A 13,976-nucleotide genomic window follows, 5' to 3' on the forward strand; every position below is an offset into this window, starting at 1 on the left:
CAATATATTTTTATGGGGCAAAACAAATTTTACTTTATTATGCTGAACAAATTTAGTTCAGAGCCATACTCTGAACACATTTTCAGATTTTTTAAAGCTTTTGACCAAGTATGTTTTTGAAAATGTCCCCATCAAAATACCTGGAGTTTTGTGTGTGTGTTTTGGTATAGGCCTATTTCTTTTTTTTTTTTTTTTTGTAATTAAAAAAATGAAACTCCTCCAGTAGAATCAGTGCAGTGGCTAAATTGCCTTAATATGCAGCTAATCAACTTCATTACTAAAGAAATCATTTATTTATCTGTTTATTTAAATGGGACAGTGTATATTCATTAACATGAATCAATATTTGTCAGATTTACAGGGGCAAAATAGCTCTCGAAAAAAGTGATTAAAGATTGTTCAAATATGCTAAAATCACTCCAAATACAACTTAAAGAAATGAGAAATGAGAAAGACAAACAGTTATTACATGGTTCAAAGCTCTGAAAAGCTGATTTTGCATATGTTTTTCCACTCTTTACTGGCATTTTGTACTGTATAGAATTTTAAGAAGGAAAGTAATTCAGATAGCTTTACAAACTTTTAATTAATATGTTTCTCAGGTTCTCCAGGGGGATGAGCCTGCAGCGTACAAGCCCCAGGACCTGCCTCACGGGTCGGTCTACTCTCTGGACAGTAACCACTCCCACTTCGTCCTGGTGGAGGAGGACCCCAACAAGGCCGGGGCCACCAGCGAGATGAGGGTCAAACTGCTCAAGCACATCTCCCTGCAGCGCACTGGATACGGAGGTACGAGTGTTGGCAAAGTCAGAGAAGCAGGTTACATCTACCAGTCAAGGACATAGCTAACTTGCGCGCCGCTTGCCTGACCAGACAGTCCCTCCTACATTCAGTATTAATCTGTTAGGGACTGGAACCAGACCATAGAGTATGAAAAAACAAATTTTAGATGACCCAACCACAGCCGTCATTTCCAAAGTTCTTATTCAGAACAAAATATATAACTTCTTTTACCTGAAATAAGTCATGGTTTGGTGTTTCGATTGTTGATTCTGTAAAAATCCATGCTGGTTCTCAATCCATTAAGTAGATTTTTCTCAGTTTTTATATGTAAGCAGTCATGTTTGTCTCTGACGCAGACAGACATGAGCCTCTCTGATTGATTAATCTGCCTCTCAGTCACGTCCTCTGGAATTGGGAATTGGAATTGTGGTTTTGTCAGACTCATTTTCGTCTTAAAATGTTCATATTAACCCGCTCTACATGATCATGGTGTTTCTAGTTTCCATTATTTTCTTCGTAAATCAAACTTTAATAACAAACAAATCAGGGCCATTTTTCCTCGAGGTCTCCACTGTTAGCAACAGGTTTGCTTGACAGTAAAGGACAATATTTTTTGACCAAATATGTTTGACTGAGAGCGTTGCTAGTGCGAAGGGACAGCCTCGCTCCAAATTGGCTTTTTGGTTGCTATGATACTCACCGTCAAATATGGAACTCAATTTGAAATTCCCCTTATAACTTCAAGCTTCAATGAGCTTCATTTGACTAGAGCTAAATGCTGTGGGTGACGTCACACTCATGTAGTCCACATCTTTATACAGTCTATCGTTAAGGAGGACATATAAAAACTTGAATGAGCGCGAAACGTCAAACAAATACATTTTTGTCCAGTCAGCAAATTGAATTTCTCTTTTGTCATGGATTCTACCTGGACGACTGAGGGATTTTTCGTACATATAAAAAAAAATGTACATAGACTTGTATTTTGCTTTATTCACACATTCATTAAAAGGACTGTATCGCAATAGAAATTTCAATTCTACCACATTTCGTTGCTCATCCAAGCTGCTTCTTCAGTTCTGGTCAGGTTTAGACACAATTAGACACTGTCTTTTATCTGTCTGAAGGGAGGAGCTAACAAAAAGGGTTGTACTCTTTTTTTCATGTAGATATCATTTTAAAGTACTTCTTAGGGTCAAAGTGTCTGCATCTAATCATAAAGAAAGAGGAGGATTTTAGGAAAGCGTTGGGAAAGTGAGAAGTATAGCCGGTAATCCTGTTTTCTCTAAGCATTCAGAAATCACTATGTTGCACTCCCAAACTGTTATGTAATAGATAAGAAACTCAGAAGTCTCCATTACCGGATTTGTTCTAGCATTTCTGGCTTTTCAAACCGTGCTCACTGAACACATGAATTAGCATAGCAATGGCATCGCTAAATGACTGCTAAACACCTTTTTTTTTTTTTTTTCATGTTCATGCCTTTAGCTGTCATCAGAGAGAGCTCTAAAAATATCAAATTGTGTTTTTTTTTGACAAGCATCGTGATCGCGATTAGATTTGGGATTTATGTTTGAAGAATAGGATTCTGTTTATCATTTTGCATCCAGAAGAATCGACAAAAAGACTGAAAAATAAACTGGCAAAGTATGTATGAAATATAAACTGGCAAAGTATGTGTTTCAGATGTGTTTCAATAAAACAAAGCGAGCTAAAAAACATGACAACAGAGAAGCAGTACCTAGGAGAAAGGGCAGAGGATGTTCAGACAACATGAGATCCCAGTCCTTTTCAAACCTACAAACACTTGAAGACAGAAACTGATCCACCCAGAGGACAAAACACTGAGCCACAAACAAAGCAATATGGTCTACTCCATTCAGTGTAGTGAAGACTGCAGTGAGCAATACACTGGAGAAACAAAACAGCCACTTCACAAGAGGATGTACCAACACAGATGAGAAAGCAGCATCGGACCTCAGTCTGCCTTACATCTCCACCTAAAATCCTCGGGTCACTCCTTTGAGGATAGTGAGGTACAGATCTTAGCCAGAGAAAAGAACTGGTTTGAGAGGGGAGTTAAAGAGACTATTTTTGTTCAGAAAGAGAATCCTTCTCTAAACAGAAATGGGGGGACTCAGACACCATCTATCTCCTATTTACAACTCCATCCACAAACCTAAATCAAAACAAACAAGAGAACAATAGCTGTAGCCAGATCAGGTCCAGAGGTGTGAAAGCTCCATTATGGACCTGAATGGTTATGCTAATGTGACCCCACACTCAGTGCAGTTCAATAGGCTTAACTAACTAACAGAAACTGTAAACAAGTAAGTGTGTTAGTTTCAGAGTAGTTTCACTATAGTTAGCTCCTCCCTACAGACAGATGTAAGGAAGTACTAGTGATGTGTCGGCCGTGTTGAGGCTCAGGGAAGTCTTTGGTGAAGCGCATATCGAGGTTTGTATCGGTGACGTATGTGGTGACGTTCGAAGCCTCGTGAACCGCCCGTACCACGTGACTGGTTCAGGAAGTGCTTTGCAGATTTGAAGCGTGATTCGAAACATAAGGACCAGTGAAACGCAACGGATTCCTCCTCACATTTTGTGGTTTTGGGTTTTTGTAAGTTTGGTACATTCTATTTGAGATTCTTTTTTTTTTTTTTTTTTGCGATGGAGCCAGCAAGAAAAAGAATATTTTCCCCTGTTTGGGAACATTTTGAGCTGATATCTGCTAATAAGGTTTATAGTAATAATGACATCATTAAATAAACAATATTACTAAAAACAGACATTTGACAACACAGTGTTTCCCTGGTCTAATATATTTCTTGTAAAAAAAATAAATAAATAAATAAATCAGGTGAAATGTTTGGTGTGATATCACAAACTTTCAAATATTTAATCTTTCATTTGTTCAATATAAATCTTTCCATCAGAACCACGATGATCATGTCGATTGTTCTATTATCACTCTGCCTGTTATACATTTTTTGGCCTCTTGATGGCGCAGTGGAGCAAATGAAGCACCTTGAAGCATCGGCTCAAGAGTAAAGCAAATGGATGGAACACTTCAGTGCTTCATGGGGCTTCATCTCGACATCACTAGGAAGTACCCTCCAGTATTCTGACTAGAACTGAAGAAGCAGCTTGGATGAGCTGTGAAATGTATTCGACCAAATAAACTTTGTCCGGTTGACAAACTGAAATCCTCCTTTGATGTATGTTTCAGAACAGATCTAAAAACAGGGTTAGGAGTTTTTAATGCAGAGTTAACATGAGATTTTGTTGTTTGTGAAGGAAATTATTGCGTCCTTTCAAATTGCGATTTCGGTTTGACCACGATTAATTTTGCAGCAATAGTTTACAAGCAATTACAAATGGCAGTGAGACTAAAATGTAAAAAATGTAGTAAAGGCCAAAATAATGCACATTTCCACTTTAAATTTGACTTTGTGTAGTGGCTAAGCATTTGATCACCAATCAGAGGGTTAGGAGTTCAAACTTTCCTAGAGAGAGGACTGTCATTGTCCTTAAGCAAAACAATTCACCTGCTTTTCATAATGTCAACACTTCAGAAGCCTGTGTGTGTGTGCTAGGAGCAGATTATCAGTCTTATCAGCTTTTTAATAGTCTGCCCTGACAGCATTCCATTTATGCAAACTCTTCTGTACAGCACAACTAATGCATTGTGTCTATCTGTATGGTGTTTTTGTTATGATTCGCCACAGTGAACTCTGAGCAAATGCTAATACACTGACTTTTCTTCAATACTTCCATTATATTTCATTTGTTTCTCTGCAAACAGATCCAGTGTTGCCATGTTCCTTTTCTCCTCCAGCAGTGATGATTTCAACAGTGTATTCAAATCAATAACAATAAAGCCTTTAACATCTTGTTGTTTATCCGCAGACAACACTGAGCCAATAGAAGAGATAGAAACACTGGTACTATTAATAAAACATGCAGATCATTTTATTTCTTGGTTGCAGGCACAGGCAGTTTCGAGATCCCTGTTCTGTGCCTCCTGGTCCACGGAGAGCCCAGGATCCTAAAGGTCAGTGGGTGTGTTAAAAATGATTATTAAAGATGTTGCATTAACATATTTCACACATGAAAATGATACAGCGCCGTGCACCAGTGTGAACTCACTCTTATGAGGTTTAATTATATAAGAGCTGGTGTGAAGACTGGAAAGACAGCGTGTTAAGAGAAGCGTGCGTAAGACAAAGCAATTAGCCAAGCCTTCCTTTAAATCAAACGCATAACCTTTTATAGAATGTTTTGTGTTTGATAGGTTTCAGTAATAAGCACTAAGAGACACCAATAGGGCTGGGTATCATTAAAATGTTGTCGATACGATACAAGCCTCGATACGATACATGTATCGATACAGTGTGCTTTTGATTTAATACGATATATTTCAAATCGATTCTATACGGTTCAATAAAAATAAAGGCTAAATCAGGGATGGGACACTAAAAGTATTTGTTAAACCACTTCTTGTGCAAAGTGAATATGAAACACCCATTTTACTCATCAAAACTGTGAAAATGTCAAATGTGTCGCATAAACGAGTTTCCTTCCACTAAACAAGCAACAAAACTGCAATGCTGTAACAAAATAATTTAGTAAAATATATCCCAAAAATATTCTTGGCAATATATCAATACAGCAGCCCACGATATTGATATTGTATCGTCACATTAAACTATATGATATATCAATATTTAGATATTTTTGCACACCCCTACACACCAACAGAAGCATTTCTGCCTTAAATGAAAATACAATTGTGTTTTTGAAAAATGTGCAAAAGGTAAGCTCTTTGTGCATTTGTGGGCAGGGAGCTTTTCTTTTTGTGCTTTTCTCTCAACTAGATTTAATTAAAGTTTGATTTTTCGTCTTGTTCTGCAGTTGTGACGCTTCGACCAATCAGACGGGAGTAATGGTCTGAATGTCCTGATTGCTTTTACTGAGATTTATGGGTAGAATTCAATTCTGATGCTATACATATGAATCTGGTGTGAGTCAGGTTATTCATCTGCTTGTTTCCATGGAGATAGATACGTTTAATGCCATGCTATTGAACATTTCATGCAAAGCAATAACATCTCCATGACGACAAGCGGGTGGCGGACCCTTCACTATAATAGTTACATAATGCACCTTTAATGCACTAGTACTGTCCCATAAAAATACTTTTTAGGCTTCATGTGAACAAAGAAGTTTTCTGTGCATATTTAATCCAAAGCCTTTGCCACAGTTTTATTGTAAAAGTCTGCAACATTCTGTGAAACGTCTGATATTGTGATACCACCGTGTTGCAAATAATGTTCCACCCAAACCTTATCGTTCTGAGGCACACATAAACACTGTTCTTTGACATTTCACATTCACCAGTTTTCCTTGTTCGCACTCTTCTCGCTCTGATAATGGAAGTGTGGACCCCTGTTTTCTGTGTGGCCTGGGCTGAACTTGTGCAGAGAGATTGTTTCCGCTCTCATTGGAGTAAACGGTTTGGCTTGAGTTCCTCCGGCTTATTTGCATTCCCTGAGCTGCGCACTTGGAGATTATGGAAAGCAGCAAACACTCAAATCACAGAAATATCTGAACACAACGCCCACAAATGTCCAACCTGATCATTGTTCGTCATTGTCGGCGGCTCTACAATGCTCTATGTAATGTTTACAATCACAAAGTGGAAAAATACATCCACTTTGCAATGATTTTACTACTGTTATTTTGTGCCTAGAAAGTGGTACCCTTAAAGGCGCTGTACCTGATTACTACTGTCTGAAAAGTGTGAAAAACAGAATAGTTCCAGTGTTCCAAAGTTATTCCTCACTTTCCTTATACAGTCTGAGCATCCTAATTACTCACCACGATGAATTTCTAAGCGCTTCTCAAAACTCAGACCAGACTCTTGAAAGTAGTTTTGTTGTAACGCTAACAACAACTTGCATGCTAACACGCACTTCCTGATAATCAGACAACAAAACGCTTTAGAATTCGATGCAGACAGTACAGGGTGGACTTATTTTAAACTATAATATATCTGGGAAAAATAGGGTAAGGTTTTCTAGTGGCGAGTCCGTCAAATGCTTTATTCCATCAAGAAGTTATTCCATGGAATGTCACACTGTTTTTAAACCTTTCTATCACCATGGAGACCGAATCAAACCAAGCTACAGGTCAGATCTGTGGAGAGGCAATCCCACTCACAGTCAGGTGACTCACAGTATTTTAGAGTCACCTGTAATTGAATAAATGTAAGGTAGAAATGTAAAGTAGAGCAGGATTTAAGTATCCATAGAAACAAGCAGTTGACACACCCCCAACCAAAAAGTTACATAGTGCACCTTTAATGCTAGAGTTTGGTTTATGTTGACAGTCCCAATATATACAAAAAATGGAATCGATGTAAAATAACATTACTTAAATTCAGACTTTTAATCTCAAATCTGCTAAAACAAAAATAAAAAATACATACAATGAAAATAAATGTCTAAACTGTAAAGGAAATCTTTTTTGGGAGATTGAAAAAACTGCGAAACGTGCCAGTAAAGTAGAGTGTGGATCGGAGCAGTCGTAACAGAGCAGTGATTGAAACTGACCCAAGCCCAATAGGCAGATATTTGTGTCTGAACCCGACACCATTAAAGTCCCACTATTTTTATAAGCCTACTAATGACACAAGTAGAATATTGTTTGTGTGACCTCTAATGGGCACAGAGAAACAAATTACAAACTCTGGATATAGCAGAAATAATGAGAAGATTTTATTACTCACCTCTCGTGAAGTTGTGAATTTAAAGTGCAGCGTCTCATCCACATTATCCATAGAATTTGTCCTCTGCAAATAATGACATCCAGTCCACAAAACAGAGATATTAATCCAGTTTGAGGCGTTATTTAAAAGTAAAAAGACAAAAGTAGTTTTCTTTGTTTGTTTACATCCGCACAGATCGAGGTGAAGCTGCAGATTAGCGATAGTGACTCTACTTCCTGTGAACTTTATCGCCAATCTTCTGTGCATTAAAAATAGTGTATCTGAAGTACTGCATTCACAAATAATAATAACACGGTTTTAACTTGTATCTAAAGTAGAAGTGCAATGCTCTGATCTTTTCAACACTTAAGAGTCTCAAAGTGAGTGGTTTTACTGTAGACAGGTAACAGCTGACACACTGATGTGTCCGAGTCCGACCCGAGTCCGACCCAAGTCTGACCCAAGTCTGACCTGAGTCAGTCCTGAGCCCGAACATAAGTTCTAAATATTTATCCGTCCCATTGGACTTTGGTCAGTTTTCATGCTCTACAGTAAAGAAGAAAAAATGCACTGGTAAATACACCTATATTATGCGATTTTCTGATCGTTTGTTGTTTTCTCATCAAAAACACACCTGGAGTTGTGTTTTGTTTTAGGTTTCCATATTTAGGCTGTTCTTCTCTCACCTTGTGCCGTCATGTGGTAATACAGGCTCCAATATGTTTTTAAACTCCACACACCTCCACTAGAATCATTTGGATAAATGAAGCTCTAGAGTGTCCAGTCTCTTCTAAACAAAAGGTAAAAGATAGCTGCTAACTTGAAAACTACTGCTTCATGACATCGCAAGGTGGAACAGAGCATTGTATTTATTTTATTTACCATATTTTCCAGGCTATTAGATGCGCTCTTAAGCCTCTAACCCCATCAAAAAACAACTGCGCGCCCTGCAATCCAGAGCGCCCTATACACGAATCCACTCGGGTGTCCCAGCACGACTTCAGTAAACTACAAAGCCGCACCACTACCCACAGCGCACACAAAAACGCACAGAGCAGATAGCGACCACGCAGTGACAAACACCCGCAGCCACACTCATCACTCCACACGGACGAAGAGTGGACCGGAGGAACGAACCGAAAAAGCGAGTGCAATGTGCCTTTCTGTGCCACTACTGAACAACTGAGTCACTGCAAACACGCCGACAATCCAGCGGTCCCAGACAGCACCCTCCCTACACGCCACAACTGAACAAAGCCCAGAGTCACCGTGAACGCGCCAAACAAAGTCCCACTGACCCATCCAACTGTTGTGTTTCCTTTAAAGTCCGGTGCGATTTATTTGTTAAAAACATTCGAAAATAGACCATTTAATGACAATTTTAATCTTATAATCCAGAGCGCCTAATAGCCCGGAAAATACGATATAATGCAGGTAGTTTCCTTGCACAAAAACAGGCATTTTGACAAAGTAGGTTGTCCGTTCAGCAAAACCTGACCTGTAACTTGTTCTGGTATGCTCTCCATGAAAGATAGAAAGGTTTAATACCATACTGTGAAACATTCCAGACAAAGCAATAACATCTCTATGAAGAAAAGTATTTGATAGACCCTGCACCAGCAAAGTTACACAATACACCTTTAATGTTAAACCATGTGTTTTTTAGAATGTCATAACACGTGCTCCCTGTTTGTGTGATTGCAGAGGATGTGCAAAGGCATCGCAAACTCCACCCCCTGGCTGATCCTGGCGGGTTCTGGGGGCATGGCCGACATCCTGGTCTCGTTGATGAACCGGGGCAGCTGGGAGCCGGACAACGTGCACGAGCTGCTGCTGGACACCTTCCCCCAGGCCCACCACAGCGCCGACGTCAGCAACTGGATCAAACTGGTGAGCAACCTTTCATCATATTGGTTTGTGACGGACAAAAACAAAATCGGTAACACTTTATAATAACTACACCTTATTTAGCCTTAATAAAGCATGAACAAAGGCTTAATTAATAATGATTCACGCTTAGTAACTACTTAATTACTACCTGAATTAGCAATTAACTTGCACTTAATTCGCCTGTGCTGTAAATAGTAACTCATAAGTATTTCTTACTGAATTACTCATGAACTAACAATTTGTGTGTGCATTTGTAAATGTATATTTAAGTACAAATTTGAGCATTTATTAATGATTACTAAGCCACGAGAGAATGATAAGCGACTGTTGGGTGATCAGGACTGAGACTGGGACTAGACCAGGACTAAGACTGGGACCAGACCGGGACCAGGACCAGGACTAAGACCGGGACTGAGACCAGGAACAGACTGGGACCAGACCAGTACTGAGACCGGGACTAGACCAGGGCCAGACAAGCCCAGACTGGAACTGAGACGAGGACTGAGACCGGGAACAGACTGGGACTGAGATTGGGACCAGACCAGGACTGAGACCGGGACCTGGTTTAGTCCTGGTTCAGTTCTGGTTTAGACCTGGTTTAATCCTGGTTCAGTCCTGATTACCTCCGCCAAGGAGGTTATGTTTTTGCCGGCGTTTGTCTGTTTGTTTGTTTGTTTGTCTGTTAGCAACATAACTCAAAAAGTTATGGACCAATTTTGATGAAATTTTCAGGATTTGTTGGAAATGTGAAAAGGAAGAACTGATTTCATATTGGGGGTGATCCGGAAGAAATCCTGGATTCTGGATCACTTTGAAATTTTAGTTAACATTGTGGTAAATGGGGCCAAAAATTTTTGTTTCTCAATATCTCGGTTAATTATTGACCAAACCTCATGAAATTTAACTCAGGAATGGACAATGGGATCCTCTTTCATATTCCAAAGGCTGATCCGGATCTGAAGACTGATTTTATCACAATTTATATAAAAATGGGGGTAGTCCTTGGCGGAGGTCTGCGCTCTCTGAGTGCTTTTCTAGTTTATTCCTGGTCTGAACCTGGTGTAGTCCTGGTATAGTCCTGTTTAAGTCCTGTTTTAGTCCTGGTTCAGTCCTGGTTTAGTCCTCTTTTAGTCCTTGTTCAATTCGTATGCAGTGCAAAAGTCCGACATCACAGTTTAAGTCACAGAAACGGGAAACGGCCGTTATCCTTTTCCATTATTCATTTAAACACAAAATCGAAAACTGAAAAACTCAATCTGAGACAAATAAACAAGGAAATAGTTTTTGTTTGTTTTTGTTTTGTTTTTTTGTTAGTTTTTTTCAGTTTTAATTTGAAAACCAAATGAACAAATGATACACAGACCAAGATACATACCCCTTTGGTTCTGGTTTGGCTGCTGTTTAACGTTTAGCAACATGGTGCAACATCTGTCAATCAAATCTGCTGCTAACATTAGTGGGAGTTGACCTCAGAGAAGAAACGCAACAGACTGATATGTTATTAATGTTCATATCTTGATTTTGGAACCAAATAATGAAATCAATCACCAGGATCATGTAGAGCAGGTTCAAATGAACATTTTCATAGCAGATGGCCTCACAGCAGTAGTTACAGAGAGGAGCGACCATTTTTCAACTGGATTGGAGTCACTGGAGTCAAATCTCACCCATTGTCACTTCCTGTTTGAAACGCAACATCCCACTGGATAGCTACGCCCATATATCCAGTCTGTGCTAAGGACACCTGACAGTATGCACTTGATCCATTAATGCCCCACTGTGGCACCTCAAGTTCTCAGTGTTCCCATCCAAGTTCTAACCAGGTCCAGCCGGGTTTAGCTTATGAGAACTGACAAGCAGGTATAGGGTTAGATACAACTAGATAAGAGGATCAAACATACAGAGATTTGAAAAAAAAAAAAAAAAAGGGAAAAAGTAATATATATATATATATATATGTATGTTTTTTTTTTCTTCTGAAATTTAAAGTGGCACTAAAAACCTAAACTCTGCCCTAAACCACATTTCAAACAGAACTGCTAGACTGTAGCTTGATTCAGCAGCGGGTTTCACTTTAGTGGAAATCGTTTGACCTTGTGGCGTTTGGATTCGTTTGCTTGATGGTGGGCGGGTACTTTTTTATTTAACCAATCACTGCTATTTGGTCATGACATGTAATGCACCAAATCCAGTAGGAAGAAGGGCAATAATGTCTTTCCCCTTGATAAACTTATCAAACATTCTCTTTGTTCTGGCTTTAAATCCTTGATCTCAGGGGTCGTTGCCAACACACAATGTCTGGCTTCATCTACATCCATCTCGACCGCTTTGTTTACTGTTGTACTGTACCACAAAAGGGACCCAGACAGGTGCTTGAGTTTGCCGTCATGGCATCACAGCTCTTCCCTGATTGGCTGGTGCGCGGTCTACAACTTCCGAGGTTCTTGCGACCCATCTAGTGTATTCCTATGACCTAGTTGCTGGAGAAAAATGAAATTGAGCGGAGGCACTAGGTGACGGCAGCCTGGGTAACTAGACTAGGCAGTGCCTGGAGGACTAAAGGAGAGAGTGAGGGGGAAGAGGGGCAGAGTCTGGAGGTGTATAAGGAACAGAGTGATTGGTCAAACAGGTATCCACACTTCACTTAAGTTGTAATCACAAACACCAGGGCAGTCTTATGTGATGTCACCAACTACTTGAAATCACAGAGGCCACTGGAGTCCATACACACCCATTTTTATACATATTTGACTACAAAGCTGGTTTGCAGTAAAATTGCCCAAAAAAGGACTAAGAACCATAGACAGTGCTTCTCAAATTACTTCTTTGTCTCTTTGGTTAAAGTACTGAAACAATGTGATGGAAAGGAAGTCATATTACAGAGTGATTTCAGTTTAGACTGTTTTGAAAAATCATTTAGGAAAATATGAAAGGAAATAACAGAATAATTTCGAACAAATGTACGTGTATAACCAAATCCTCTCAAATAATAGATCTAATATTTTTACATAAACCTGAATGAATATCTAAAACCTCTAATCACAGGCATGTCTGACCACATTAGACATTAGTACATTGAAAACTGACTACGCATGATACAACAGAGAAAATGTGCATTGCATTTATCCCAAAGAGAGATTTACAATTGGTTGAAAATGATATTAAACAAATAAAGTGGCAAGACATTATTGTTAATAAAACCTGTGAGCAGGCCTGTCATGATTTAATGACAGTTTTAAACAATATTCTAAGTATAAGTATAAGTATATATAAAACATGAATCAAATGTAAAAAGAAATGTACCATGGTCCAACAAAAAAAAATGTGGAACTTAATGAAAAAGCAAGACATGTCGTTAAATATATTCTTGAAATCTGGATTATCTTCTGATCGTCTCATTTTCACAGGTCTGAGAAATAAAGTCACAGCCGCCCTCAGACAGGACAGAGCCAACATTTTCCTTGAATTTATTAAAAATGCACACGTTAATAGTCAAATTATGTGAAAAATTCTTGATACACTAATGGGAAAAGAAATCAGTGTAAATGTTAATGGAAATGTTACTGATGATGCATTAGCAATAAATTTTTATTTTATTTCAATTTTTTTATTCGATGCCTTAATTGGCTCAGAACTTTCAAACTATTCCCTCTATTCCAATCAACAATCAATCCAACTTCAGCCTACTTCCAAAAAGTGAAATCAAGGTTGGGAAGATTATCTGTTCATTGAATAATAGGAAATCATTACTGAATAGTAAGTCATTTACTAACATGATGCCAGATTTCTAAAAAGAAATAAATGCTATGATAAACAAATCTATTTATGAAGGTATGTTTCCTAGATCTTGAAAACCTGCCATAGTCACCCCTATTTTTAAATCAGGTGATAAACAAGATGTTGGCAATTATTGCCCTATAAGCCTCCTCGTCCTTCTCAAGCCTCAGAAGTGCTTGAGAAGATTGTGGCAGAGCAATTTACTGCACACTTGGATTTAAACTCTCTTTTGTACCAAATGCAATTTGGGTTTAGACAAAAATATTCAACAGATTTAGCCTGCAGTTACCTCCTGGAAAGGATCAGGGCTCACGTATAGACCAGAGAAAAGTAATCAGGGCAGTCTTGAAGCCTTCAACATGGTTAATCACTAAATACTTCCGAACAAACTAAATGACTACAACCTCTAGATGCACACCCGAAATTGGATTAGATCCTATTTGAGTGACCGGCATTTGTGGGTCCGGGTGAACAACATCTATCACCCTTTAAAGCTACCTCTATTAGAGTGTCCCACATGTCCATTCTTGGTCCTTTCTTGATCTTTAGTATTTCTATAAATGGTCTCCCTAATGTGTGAAGATATGTTGATGTAATAACATACGCTGATGACACAGTGCTTTTCACATACGGAAAAAATGAATCAGAGGTAACAGAAAAAATGACAAGGGAAATGGAAAAAGTTGCAAATTGGTTTCAGAATTGAAAAACATTGTATAAACAAACACTAAAAATCCATGATAAAAAATCTCGCCTG

At 38.7% G+C, this 13,976-nt stretch overlaps 1 protein-coding gene across 1 annotated transcript in view; it reads left to right on the forward strand.

The window, feature by feature from the left end:
• trpm5 (transient receptor potential cation channel, subfamily M, member 5) overlaps positions 1–13,976 on the forward strand; it is a 77,337-nt gene that overhangs the window by 34,880 nt on the left and 28,481 nt on the right. Inside the window, exons 6-8 of the mRNA XM_055154529.1 lie at positions 603–789; positions 4,773–4,837; positions 9,257–9,442. Coding sequence (XP_055010504.1) covers positions 603–789; positions 4,773–4,837; positions 9,257–9,442 — 438 coding nt within the window. The remainder of the gene's footprint in view (positions 1–602; positions 790–4,772; positions 4,838–9,256; positions 9,443–13,976) is intronic.

The sequence above is a fragment of the Boleophthalmus pectinirostris genome, unplaced genomic scaffold (assembly GCF_026225935.1).
Source record: "Boleophthalmus pectinirostris isolate CB_2022bp ecotype Guang Dong unplaced genomic scaffold, ASM2622593v1 HiC_scaffold_19, whole genome shotgun sequence".
Classification (NCBI taxonomy): domain Eukaryota; kingdom Metazoa; phylum Chordata; class Actinopteri; order Gobiiformes; family Gobiidae; genus Boleophthalmus; species Boleophthalmus pectinirostris.